Source organism: Nerophis lumbriciformis, linkage group LG08 (assembly GCF_033978685.3).
Source record: "Nerophis lumbriciformis linkage group LG08, RoL_Nlum_v2.1, whole genome shotgun sequence".
In the NCBI taxonomy this organism is placed as follows: Eukaryota; Metazoa; Chordata; class Actinopteri; order Syngnathiformes; family Syngnathidae; genus Nerophis; species Nerophis lumbriciformis.
Window position 1 is genome coordinate 40,180,937 of NC_084555.2, and position 13,744 is coordinate 40,194,680.

Sequence of the window (13,744 nt, forward strand, 5' to 3'; positions counted from 1 at the left end):
TAGACAGACAACACTCACATTCACACACTAGGGCCAATTTAGTGTTGCCAATCAGCCTATTCCCAGGTGCATGTCTTTGGAGGTGGGAGGAAGCCGGAGTACCCGAAGGGGAACCCACGCAGTCACGGGGAGAACATCCAAACTCCGCACAGAAAGATCCCGAGCCCGGGATTGAACTCAGGACCTTCGTATTGTGAGGCAGACGCACTAACCCCTCTTCCACTGTGCTGGTTTTCTACACCAAAATTCATCCATCCATCCATCCATCCATTTTCTACCACTTACTCCCTTCGGGGTCGCGGGGGGCGCTGGAGCCTATCTCAGCTACAATTATTATTCAACAACTTCTTCTTCTTCTCCAGATTTTGGCGCGCTCTACCTTCCACATTTTTCACCCGATTCAAACCGTTTCTACTTCAAACTGTTCAGCCTATTCAGGAATCACAGGCTTTCCCTTGACAAATTAAAAAAATGCCCAGATTTCCCAGAATTCCATGTATTCCGGGACATTTTTCCCATTCAAAATGAATTGGCCATTTTTCTAACTTATACCATTTCCACATTTTTCAACCTATTCAAACCATTCCACCTTCAACACATTCTGGAAATTCAAACTATAATTTTTCCAAGTTCAAAATAATTACAGGTTTTTCCAGAATTCCTGCTTTTCCAAAGCCCTATTTCCCCCTTTTTTTGTGGCGACTACTCCTTCCACATTTTTCAACGCATTTCAACCGTTTTACCGTCAAAACATTCTTCTTAATCAGGACAAAATATTAAGTTGTTTCTTGAACTGGAAAAATTTCCGGTTTTCCCGAAATTCTAGGAATTCCGTAATACCATTTCTCAATTCAACATGTTACTACTTCAACATTTCTCGACCGATTTGAAAAATTTTGACACCGACCATTTCAACTCATTCAGACCATTTAAGTTGTTTACCATTTTCCAAAAAATTCCCGCTTTTCCCGAAATTCCCAATTTTTTCTGAAATTCCCATTGAAGTCAATGGGACATTTTTCAAAGTTCCACAATTCCCACATTTTTCATCTGATTCAAACTTTTCAAACTTCCAAATATTCCACCTGTTCAGTCCTGTGCTCTACTTCAACAATTCTAAAAAAAATGTCCAGGATTTCCCATAATTCCTTTTTTTTTTTTTGCATTTTCCCCATTCAAAATGAATTGGCCATTTTTCAAACTTCCACAATTGCCACATTCTTCAACCAATTCAAACCATTCTGCCTTCAACACATTCAACTCATCCTGGACATTCAAACTACCATTTTTCCAAATTCAACACATTTCCAGGAATTCCTGTTTTTCTGTAGCCTATTTCCACCCTTAAATTCAACTACTCCTTTCACATTTTTCAACCCATTACAACCGTTCCACCGTCAAAACACTCCTCATATTCAGGACAAAAACCAGGTTGGTTAAGGAACTAGAAAAATTCCCGGTTTTCCTGAAATTCCAGGAGTTTCTCAAATAAAAACTGTTACTAATTCAACATTTCTTGACCAATTTAAACAATTCCAACACCAACCAGTTCAGCTCATTTCAAAAAAATCCCGCTTTTTCCAAAATTCCCAAATTTCTAGGAAGTTCCCATTGAAATGAATGAAAAATTTTTCCAAGTTGCACAATTCCCACCTTTTTCAACCTATTCAAACCATTCCAACATCAACACATTCCACTCATCCTGGACATTCAAACTAACACTTTCCCAATTTCCAAACCAAATTCCGGTTTCCCAGGAAATTCCAACTCTTCAACATTCAAAGCATTCCAACATTCAAACTATTTCAGCATTTAAACAATTTCAACATTTAAACCATTTCCACATTCATCCTATGGTCCGTTAGCATTTCAGTTCAGCGTCAGCTTTTTAACATTCAAACCATTCCAACATTCAAACTATTCTTACATTCATACTGCATTCTGTCAGCATTTCAGTTCAACTTTAGCATTGGAGCATTCACATGCAATTCCTTCAGGAATTGCCTCTTGTAGTTATTTTCTATTTGTTTTTGTTATTACTTTGCAACTTGACGTAAGTAAAACATTCTTGTGATAATGACAAATAATATGATGATGATGATGATGATGCAAGCTACTTGCACTTAGAAAAGGAAATTTGAAGGAGGATTTGAAATTACTTAAATTACTTACTTATTTTAATCAAGTAAATAGCACTTAACATTAAAAAACATTGTTAATATCATAATAATAATAATAATAACAACAATAATGATACTAATAATAATAATAATAATAACAATAGAAAAATGTAAATCATCAATACAAAACATTTAAACATTAGACACTCATATTTATTAATTAATAATAATGCATTATAGTATATTGCTTAACACTTACAAAATATAATAATGATTTTAATAAAAACACAATAATGAATAACACTCAGGGACATTAAAAAAATACACCCTAACGTGTATTTTAGGGCCCAGAGAGTAAATGTACAATAATATAATGTAGAGTATTAATGACTATTTTTTATGCAGTGCAAAGGAGTCTCACTGGCTTGCTCAGTGAGTCATCTAGTGGCCACATTAGGAATAACATATCTTGAAATGTTTTATTCAGTCTGCAGATGAGCTGCTATTAATAAACATAGTTTACGTTTATATCAATAAATACATACATACATTGTTTTATTCGTATTACACACATATAATATACATAATACTAATGGCCGGGCTATAATTTGTCCAGATAATCGTGGCACACATTGTTCCTGAAAACAACAGTTAATAAAAACTTCAAGTATTTATTGGGAGATTACATTTGTATTTGACCGGAAACTGCCCCTGGTGAGTGTATGGAATATTTGTCCGCTGATGGAAATGCAGCTCAGGAATGCATTTTTGTGCGCGTCTCGGATGTGACTGCGACTGGCTGTGTGAGGTCAAGTGCCAAGACCCGCCCCCAAGTCTGCGTCTCCGGCCTCCCATTGGTGCAGTCTGCGCCTCAGGAATGTCCCTCAACTCTTCAAATAGCCTCCACTCCGCGCTACTTGTCAGTGGAATCCAACGTTTGAGCCTCCATCGGAATAAAATCAACATATAAATTGAGCCTCCCCCAACTCCACAAGTTACAGGATAAATATACTTTTTTTCACTTTTTTTAGGAATTCTCTTTTTTACAGGTATGTCCACTATCAAATGTTTTATTTATACATGTATATGTTTTATTAGTGAAAATCACGTGTCTGTAATTAAGTAAAATGTACATTTTTGTTTAAAATATAGCTTTACCTTGAGAAAAGGAGATGATGCTGTGGGGCATCTTTCTGCTTTTGATGCTTTGGAGGTGTGAGGGCGCAAGATTAGCAGGTGAGCATGCAAAAAAACCAAACATTTAAATGTTATATTCAAGGTATATTTAATTGTTTTTTATGTTTGCTCCGCAGAGGCTCGTGATGACAACAGTGTTTATGACTTATTTGATCTTGTGCGAGTGGACAAGAGATACAGTGGGGTGACTCTGGTCAAAGGTGCTGATCCATACAGCCCGGCCTACAAGATCCTCAACGCAGACCTGATCCCCTCCGTACCAGACAGCTCCTTTGGGGACCTCATCGACTCCATCCAATCCGAGAGGGGCTTCATCCTCCTGGTCAACCTGAAGCAATCCAAGAGGAATCGAGGAAGCCTCCTGACAATAGAGAAGAAAGACGGGTCCGGTCCGGTGTTTGAGATCATCTCCAACGGCAAAGCCAACACTTTGGACGTCTTCTACTCCACCGGCAACCACCAGCAGCTGGTGTCCATCGAGGAAGCACACCTGGCCACAGGGCACTGGAAGAACATCACACTCTTCTTCCAGGATGATCGTGTGCAGCTTTTTGTGGGTTGCGAGGAGATCAACGTGTCCGAGATGGACGAAACCATCCAGAGAGTGTTGTCCCAGGAGCTGGCAGATACCTCCAGGCTCAGGATCGGGAAGGGAGCGGCGAGGGAAAAATTTATGGTAAGGACTTAGTAGACCTTTTTAATATTTCATGTGGAATATTTCTGTAATAACACCGTCTTTCTTCAGGGAGTGCTGCAGAATGTGAGATTTGTCTTTGGGACAACTTTGGAGACCATCCTAAGAAATAAGGGCTGCCAAAGTGGAGGTAAGTCCTTAAAGTACAGTATATTGAGGAACATAAACACGGGAAGCGTTCAAACTGTCCAGAATGTATCAACACAATATAAACAAGGGAGACAATAAAGCAACATTCATGTAGATCATAGATTCTCAGACTGCTGTACGAACACTATGTTCAGTAGTATGGAGGAACACTGTAAATAATTTTTTTTTTTTTAAGTATACCGTAAATATATGAAATATGTGTGAAATTATCATACACATTCAAATGTATTTGCTAAATATTTTATGAAATTGAATTTACTTTGCTAAAGTATTATTGTTTAAGTCACCTAATACGTATGTATACATTGCATAAAGTGGGATACTTAGATTGGATTAGATATCATTTTTATTGTATGGCCTCATAAAAAATACATTTTCCAGTAGCAGCAACACCATATGCAGTATACATAATAGCAGGGGAAAATAGAAAATAGAATGGTCATGCAGATCATTTCCCAAAAAATGTTTTGGTTTGATTGACACAAATAGACCTATTTCTGACTGATTCAATTTACAAACAATATTTATTGATCATCTCCTTGCAGCCACTTTAACCGATGTCCTCACTCTGGAAAACCCAGTGAACGGCTCTAGTCCAGCCATTAGGACTGACTACACCGGCCACAAAACCAAAAGTAAGGAATCCACACGTGCCTCATTTTCACCTCAAGGAAGCGAGGTCCTGAACGGGTTTCTGTTTTTTCTACTCTAGATATGCAGTCTGTCTGTGGCCTCTCTTGTGAGGACATCGCAGGCATGTTCAAGGAGCTCCGGGGACTCGGCGTGGTGGTTACGCATCTGTCCAACGAGCTGCGTAAAGTGGTAAGCACTTCATCACCATAGCACATTCCCAGCGCCACTTGTCGCTGCTGTCCCTAATGAGACCCATGTGGATACACAAATATGTTTGCTCACAAGAGTCAGGCAATGTCTTAATCATTATGTAGGCTGGTGATTCATTTGTACTGGAACGTTGGCAAAGTGCATGTTTTCCGTCCTTGGTCCCAAGCTAGCAACCCCCCTCCCTCACTCTAGTCCTCTCTTTCCCCTGCAGTCTGAGGTCAGCGCCGAGATTCAAAACAAAATCAAAAACCACAATGTGTGCATCCACAACGGGATCGTGCACAAGGACAAAGACGAATGGACGGTGGACGACTGCACTGAGTGCACTTGCCAGGTAAGTGAAGAAACACTTGTGTTTCCTACTCGGGAAGCCAAACACAATGTGAACGCATTAGTGAAGGTTCTTAGAAACAGACACAAGCATCATGGGGATATTTTCCCAGCATGAAATTATTTTTTGTCAGGGTTCTGATTTGTGTCAACAAAGCGGGAGTGTGAAGCGCTTGCTAACAATCACGCTGTTGTACAACATAGCAATTAGTCCACAAATGAAGCCAACTCAATATTCTTGTTCTAACCCGATCGTCCCTTCATTTAGAACTCGGCCACTGTGTGTCGAAAAATCTCCTGTCCTCTGATTCCCTGTGCCAATGGCACCGTGCCAGAGGGAGAGTGCTGCCCACGTTGCGGAAATCGTAAGCTTTAATCTTAAAATATATTCTTATGTCCTGTTTCATGTGAGAATGTTTTAACCGCCTCTCTTCCTACAGCAAGTGACTCTGCAGAAGACGACTGGTCTTCTTGGTCACAGTGGACTCAATGCTCTGTGACATGCGGTCGGGGGATCCAGCAGCGTGGACGTTCCTGTGATCGCATCAACAGCAACTGTGAGGGCACCTCAGTCCAAACGCGAGACTGCTTTCCTCAGGAATGCGACAAACGCTGTGAGTACAAATGAAGGTCTTCGTAGAATCTGCTGTTTTAGAATTGGGAGGACTGAATGTTGTTTTTGGCGCTCACAGTCAAACAAGACGGAGGTTGGAGCCATTGGTCTCCCTGGTCCTCATGCTCTGTGACCTGCGGGGAGGGGCTCATCACCCGCATACGCCTCTGCAACTCCCCCACACCTCAGATGGGAGGCATGGATTGCCAAGGAGAGGGACGGCAGACTGAAATCTGCCACAAGTCACCTTGTCCTAGTAAGTTTAATTCCATCATCAAAAGTACATTTGAATTTAAAAAAGCATACTAAGTGGTGGTCTTCTCAATCTTTCAGTCAACGGAGGTTGGGGGCCTTGGTCACCATGGGACACCTGTACAGTCACATGTAATGGAGGCATCCAGATCCGCAAACGTCTCTGTTCTGATCCTATTCCCAAATACGGAGGGAAGGATTGCATTGGGGAAGCCACCACGTCTCAAGTGTGCAACAAACAGGACTGTCCCATTGGTAAGCAAGTGTGACAACTGGTAGTAAACTACTGTGTTGACGCGAATATAAGAAGAGTCTTTGTTTTAAGACAACAAAACTAATTTGCAATGCAAAAAATCAATTTCTTTGAATTTGACAGTTTACTGAATCTGTTTTTTTTTTTTTAAAGTCACTCGTATGTGTGAGTGACATGATTAAAAGCTCTGACTTATTTGCATGGATAGATCTGTAGACTCCAAATAATTCATTATCTGTCTCTTTCAGGCTATTTTTGAGGGAAAGATTACCATTTAGACAATCTATTTGCAAAATTTAACACCAACCCATTTTTCTCTGTGCAGACGGTTGCCTCTCCAATCCATGCTTCCCTGGCTCAAAGTGCACTAGCTTCCCAGACGGCTCATTCAAGTGTGGCAAGTGTCCGATAGGCTACAACGGAAACGGCGTTGCGTGCAAAGACATCGACGAGTGCAAAGAGGTCCCAGATGCTTGCCACACACAAAATGGAGTCCATCGCTGCGAGAATACAGAGCCAGGATACAACTGCCTGCCATGCCCAGCTCGCTACTCTGGTCCTCAGCCCTTCGGACGGGGAGTGGAGCAGGCAACTGCCAAGAAACAGGTTTGAGTTATTACCCAGTGCATGCATGGAAAGTAGGCCTGCTGTTTTCAGTTAAATTAATTTGCGGGATGTTTTACTTCCAGGTTTGCAAACCACGCAACCCTTGCCAAGATGGTAGCCACAACTGCAACAAAAACGCCAACTGCATCTACTTGGGCATCTTCTCTGAGTCCATGTTCCGCTGTGAGTGCAGGCCAGGGTATGCTGGGAATGGGCATATCTGCGGAGAAGACACTGACCTGGATGGATGGCCTAACTCTGAACTGTTGTGTGTGGAGAATGCAACCTACCACTGCAAAAAGGTAGCCTACACAGACTGGACAGACATCCAAAACAACCCAATTCCATGATTATCCATCAATCTAACTGACTTGTTTCCCTTACTTAGGATAACTGCCCCAACCTTCCCAACTCTGGTCAGGAAGATCATGACAAGGACGGCCGCGGTGATGAATGTGACCACGATGATGACAATGATGGTATCCCTGATGATAGGGTGAGTCATCCCAACAAGGTTTTTTTATTGCTTAAACATTGAGCATTCACCACAGAGCAGACAGAGCCCCAATTCAGTCTTGCGCAGGCCATAGCTCTGTGTATGCTCTGTGTATAAATATAGGAATTTATATATACAGTATATGTATATATATGTGTGCTTGTTTGCTATGATATTATGCCCATATCATCACCTTTTCCAATATTGTAGATGTTTTAATTGTTTACCTAAACCCCAAATAAAACTCAATATATGTAAAAATTAGCTTTTTTTAAATAATGATTCGGAGTGCAAAGGAAAACTCATAGTTAGTTATTATTAGCTGAGTGGCAAAACCAACATTTTAAAACACATGCAGACTTAGATAAAGTTGCTAAATATGTAGAAGTGTTTTAATTAATTTTCATTTTAATTTAATTGACTTTTTATTTATTTAGGACAACTGCCCACGAGTGTACAACCCCGCCCAGTATGATGCAGACAGGGATGATGTTGGCGACAGCTGTGACAACTGCGTGTTTGAGGCAAACACGGACCAGACGGACACTGATGATAACGGGGAGGGGGATGCCTGTGCTGTGGACATTGACGGTGATGGTAAGAAGCAGTGACATTATGCTTCATAACTTCCCCACTGCGTCTAAAGAAAAAATGTACTTAGTCCCAAAGGCTAATAATACAAGTATGCGTTTTATCTCAACAGGCGTTCTGAACGAGCATGACAACTGCCCATATGTTTACAACGTGGATCAGAGGGATACAGACAGGGATGGTGTGGGAGACCACTGTGATAACTGCCCTCTGGAGCACAACCCTGATCAGGTGAGGCCGATTTTATATTAGTCATTCCTCAGCACGGAACAATGCCGTGCGAGATAACAATGTGAGAGTCATCTGGAGGCTATAAAAGCTGTAGAATGAAAGAACTGTTTGAAGAGGATATGATAAAGTATGATTTAAGATTAAGCTGCAGCTTGCATACCTCGACACAAGGATTTGCTTTAAATCACATACATAGCATCGCCTCTCATACTAAAACTGATGAAAAACAAAACAAAAGCAAGTAACAAGTTATTTTCACATGGTGCTGACCCATAAATCTAAGAATGTATCTTTCCCGCAGATCGACTCGGACTCAGATCTTGTGGGAGACAAGTGCGACAACAACCAGGACATTGACGAGGACGGACACCAGAACAATTTGGACAATTGTCCCTATATATCCAATGCCAACCAGGCGGACCATGACAAGGATGGCAAGGGTGATGCCTGCGACCACGATGACGACAATGATGGCATTCCTGATGACAAGGACAACTGCAGGCTGGCCTTTAACCCTGATCAGGTGGACACTGATGGTGAGTCACTCCTGTCAGTCTTACACGTCTATCAAGTCATGTCCATGCCTGATAACTTATTGGGTGTTCTTGTCTTAGGTGATGGCCGAGGTGATGTGTGCAAGGATGATTTCGACCAAGACAACGTCCTGGACATTGATGATGTTTGCCCAGAGAACTTTGCCATCAGTGAAACCGATTTCCGAAGATTCCAGATGGTTCCTTTGGATCCTAAAGGCACCTCCCAGATTGATCCCAACTGGGTGGTCAGACATCAGGGCAAGGAGTTGGTACAGACTGTCAACTGTGACCCAGGCATTGCTGTTGGTAAGAAACTTAGACACACATTTCTGCTCAGACACAATGTAGTTGCCATCAAATCCTAACCCATCTCTCGTCCTAACCCAGGTTTTGATGAGTTCAGTGCTGTGGACTTCAGCGGAACGTTTTTCATCAACACAGATCGGGATGACGACTATGCTGGTTTCGTGTTCGGCTACCAGTCCAGCTCTCGTTTCTACACGGTCATGTGGAAACAGATCACACAGACCTACTGGTCTCATACTCCCACTAGGGCTCAAGGCTACTCAGGCCTGTCAATCAAAGTGGTTAACTCCACCACCGGGCCTGGCGAGCACCTGAGGAATGCCCTGTGGCACACTGGAGACACAGCAGGACAGGTGAGCAAATATTTATAATGTATTTTTGAACGTTTGTTTGTCTGTATTTTTCATGTTAACGAGCTGCGTCGCTCCAAAAAGCGCTTTTGTGCATGTATCCACGTTTTACTTATACACTAACTCTGCACATGTCCAACATAATAGATGTCATTTAACAACATAAGTGGAACAGGAGGAAACAGACACCAGCAACACTAGCATAGCTATGTGAGCTACATTGCTAACATTACACTCACATTTTAACAACAAAATCATGCTACGTTAGCCTATTTGCTGAAGAAAAACTGAATGATGAAACTTACAGAACGCATATCCGTAGCTGAGTGACTCATATTTATTTTAAGATGGGTCGCAAAGCGTGTTTGTTTTCTGGGTGGGGGTTTATCATTTTAATCAAAGCTATCCTCCGTGAAGTGGTGACAGTATATACAAGGCAGGCTCATCTTGTTAGGTAGCAAGATTGAAAACTTGAAACTTCAAAACAAAAGTGGAGCACGATTTCTGGTCATAAACAGACTTAGTGGTATGAAATCAAGCCAATTCTGTATAATAGGGGAACACTAAAGTTTGAACTTTGTATTGATTTCCAGGTACGTACTCTGTGGCACGACCCCAAAAACATCGGCTGGAAGGACTTCACCGCCTACAGATGGCACCTTATCCACAGACCAAAGACTGGCCTTATTAGGTATGTTTTACGGCTTCATTAGAAATGTCATTTTGGAAGCAACAATGATCTGACGTGAGCCCTGGGTCTATTTTTTAGAGTGGTGATGTACGAGGGTAAGAGAATCATGGCCGACTCTGGAAACATCTACGACAAAACCTACGCTGGGGGGCGACTAGGCTTGTACGTCTTTTCTCAAGAGATGGTTTACTTCTCCGACCTGAAATATGAATGTAAAGGTGAGACTTGCTGAATGACAATCTATACAGCACTTGAGGTGGCTGTTAAACACAAAATACATCATTTGTGACTTTCTCTTTCAGATGCGTAATGCAATGAAGTCAGGCTGAAAGATGTCTCCCAGTTTTGAAGCGATGCACATTGGAGGAAGAATGAGCGGTAGCGTGAGGTAACATGACCTCAGGACTATTAAAACCAAAATGAAAGTTCAGTGATATTTCTGCACCAATTTTGAGCGCAGCTCTGCTCAGAAGAATCTGCCTCCCTCCTTCCCTTGAACGCGGGGGGCACATTTATTGCTTTGCACACCTGAACTTTGCTGATATCCCTCAGTGGAGAAGGGATGAAAGGGAACATTCCTTTAGTGTTCTTTTCATCTTTGAGCATTAATGTACATCTGCTGTGGACTCTTTTTTTTTTGTATGAAGAAAGCAGTAGGAGAACTTTCTTTGGCCGGGGGACTTCCTATAACCCTCCTGAAAGGAGTCCTTGAGGGACCGTGGACAGTTTGGAGTGAATGTTACGATCATAAATACCGAATGTGGTTTGAGTGGACGTGCATTTTTTTTATTTTTTTTTTCAGCATTTCTTTTAGTGTGACCCCTTTCAAACTTGCTGATCTTTGTTATTAAAGGTCTTCTACGTATATAAGGATGGCTATCTCAGGTTAAGAGCACAAAAAGGAGAGCACAGGGCCCTAAAGCAATTGCTTTGGAACAAATTATATATGATATTTATGAAGATAATAATACATGTGGCCATATTAATCAATACATTGAAATTTGGTTGAACTATTATTGATTAATCAAGAGTGCACTACTTGGCAGAAAGCAGCAGAGGCACTGTTAAGTTGGTCTCAACTCGTTTGCTGAAACACGTCCGCTCTGGTAGATTGAGTTACATGCCCAATGGAAACAACAAGAGTTCAGAACGTTCCGAGACAAAACAATATTCCAATTCCATCGTTTTTTTCAGTCAATCTTAAGAGATTGAGTCAGACACCCATCACTACTTGTCAACAAGCCATTTTCAAATGATTTTTAAAAATTCCAATTTCACTGACAATTTGTGCACAAAATGCGTAAGTGGTGTGCCTGAGCTTGTGTGTGCAAAAAAACAAAACAAAACGTGCAAATATTACCTCATGACTTGTTTTTGCATTGAGGCCAATTCACTTTTCTTAGTCTAAATTGGATGGCATCGATTTGTTTTTGCCTTTTTTGGGTAGCTTTTTCTTTAGGTCTTTTGGCAAAGACCGTACTCTCAATCATGTGCTGTATATATACATACTATTTTTATAGGGGGGGAAAGAAGCCCAAGCAGGAACAATTATGTTGTGCTTTATGTATTTTCCAGTGCCTTTTTTTTTTATAAATTATTCTGATGTTGAAGTTATGAGATTTGTGTAGATATATGCTATTTAAATAATTTATCTAGAAGCCTTATGGAAGCGTTTCTGTCTGTATAAACTTATTTGCACACTGATGTCTTTTGTTATTTTGATGTATTTGACGCTTTTCTATAAAAACATTTGTATAGTTTTTACCAGACAAAAAAAATTATGTTTATACTCCTATTTGTTTTTATTGTTGTTTTGTTTGTTTGATATGTCAAGTGAATAATAAACGCTTAAAAAAATAAATAAATGTATATATATATATATATATATATATATATATGTATATCATGTCATCACTTGCCTGTCAGACAGTCCATACATGGACGCTATATTTACTTTGATGGAGCTCTTGTCCTTAAAAAAGCAAAAAGGGAGTCGAGCCACGCTGTGTTTCGCAAATGGAATTCATTAGTCGAGTCCGGTGAAGCCTTGGAGAAAGGGAGTATTCTTGAGAGTAAACAGCGGGAAAACTCAACATGAAATATAAGCCAGTTAACTGCACGTTCACGTAGTCTTGTTCACGAGTGAGGGAATAGTGGATCGTGAGATCGACAGGCGGATCGGTGCGGCGTCTTCAGTAATGCAGACACTGTATCGATCCGTTGTGGTGAAGAAGGAGCTGAGCCAGAAGGCAAAGCTCTCAATTTACCGGTCGATCTACGTTCCCATCCTCACCTATGGTCATGAGCTTTGGGTTATGACCAAAAGGACAAGATCACAGGTTCAAGCGGCCGAAGTGAGTTTCGTCCGCCGGGTGGCGGGTCTCTCCCTTAGAGATAGGGTGAGAAGCTCTGTCATCCGGGAGGAGCTCAAAGTAAAGCCGCTGCTCCTCCACATCGAGAGGAGCCAGATGAGGTGGTTCGGGCATCTGGTCAGGATGCCACCCGAACGCCTCCCTAGGGAGGTGTTTAGGGCACGTCCGACCGGTAGGAGGCCACGGGGAAGACCCAGGACACGTTGGGAAGACTATGTCTCCCGGCTGGCCTGGGAACGCCTCGGGATCCCTCGGGAAGAGCTGGACGAAGTGGCTGGGGAGAGGGAAGTCTGGGCTTCCCTGCTTAGGCTGCTGCTACCGCGACCCGACCTGGGATAAGCAGAAGAAGATGGATGGATGGATGGAACTGCACGTTCACACAGATATGACTCCACATCCCGCAAGCATCTCTTTAAAGCTTCTCGCTCTGCATGTGACCCGCAGACATAAGGAATTTAGCAGACCACAGTGATAAATGCACTCATTGTGTCCCATTGTTGCTGCTAAGAATGTGCATTGTTTTGGTTGAAACGGCTAATAAAACATGTCTAAATAGATGATTATTCACTAAACCGGGGGTTGGCAACTCTTTCGAGCCCCCTCTCCCTGGAACTTTTTCAACACTGTATGAAAAAGGAAAAAGATGGATGAAAAAATATATTTTTTCTGTAAGAGAACAAAAAATGACACAAACATTCCAAATTGTTAGAAATCCCACTGTTGAAATTAAACATGCTTCACTGATGAGAGTATTTGGCAAGCACCGTTTTGTCCTACTAATTTCAGCAGTCCTTGAACTCACCGTAGTTTGTGTATGTGAAGTGAAGTGAAGTGAATTATATTTATATAGCGCTTTTTCTCTAGTGACTCTAAGCACTTTACATAGTGAAATCCAATATCTAAGTTACATTTAAACCAGTGTGGGTGGCACTGGGAGTGGGTGGGTAAAGTGTCTTGCCCAAGGACACAACGGCAGTGACTAGGATGGCGGAAGCAGGGATCGAACCTGCAACCCTCAAGTTGCTGGCACAGCCACTCTACCAAACGAGCTATACCGCTCTGTGTACAACTTTCTCCGACATTGCTACAGAAAGACATATTTAATGCCACTCC

General features: G+C 41.6%; 1 protein-coding gene across 1 annotated transcript; it reads left to right on the top strand.

Annotated features, from left to right (window-relative positions):
- Window positions 1-3,050: 3,050 nt before the first annotated feature.
- LOC133611799 (thrombospondin-1-like) lies at window positions 3,051-12,099 on the top strand. The gene is made up of 22 exons (XM_061968933.2): window positions 3,051-3,169; window positions 3,273-3,356; window positions 3,434-3,993; window positions 4,063-4,141; window positions 4,707-4,796; window positions 4,874-4,983; window positions 5,216-5,338; window positions 5,603-5,699; window positions 5,775-5,948; window positions 6,027-6,203; window positions 6,281-6,454; window positions 6,778-7,058; window positions 7,142-7,360; window positions 7,447-7,554; window positions 7,992-8,151; window positions 8,258-8,376; window positions 8,678-8,912; window positions 8,991-9,218; window positions 9,300-9,571; window positions 10,162-10,259; window positions 10,338-10,477; window positions 10,562-12,099. The coding sequence occupies exons 2-22, from the start codon at window positions 3,293-3,295 to the stop codon at window positions 10,567-10,569; spliced, it is 3,516 nt and encodes a 1,171-aa protein (XP_061824917.1). The 5' UTR covers window positions 3,051-3,169; window positions 3,273-3,292; the 3' UTR covers window positions 10,570-12,099.
- The last annotated feature ends 1,645 nt before the right edge of the window (window positions 12,100-13,744 follow it).

Coding starts and splice junctions, on each gene's coding strand:
- LOC133611799 (XM_061968933.2), top strand. CDS start 3,293: ATGATGCTGTGGGGCATCTTTCTGCTTTTGATGCTTTGGAGGTGTGAG. Junction 3,994..4,062: donor CGGCGAGGGAAAAATTTATG/GTAAGGACTTAG, acceptor GTCTTTCTTCAG/GGAGTGCTGCAGAATGTGAG. Junction 5,700..5,774: donor CTGCCCACGTTGCGGAAATC/GTAAGCTTTAAT, acceptor CTCTTCCTACAG/CAAGTGACTCTGCAGAAGAC.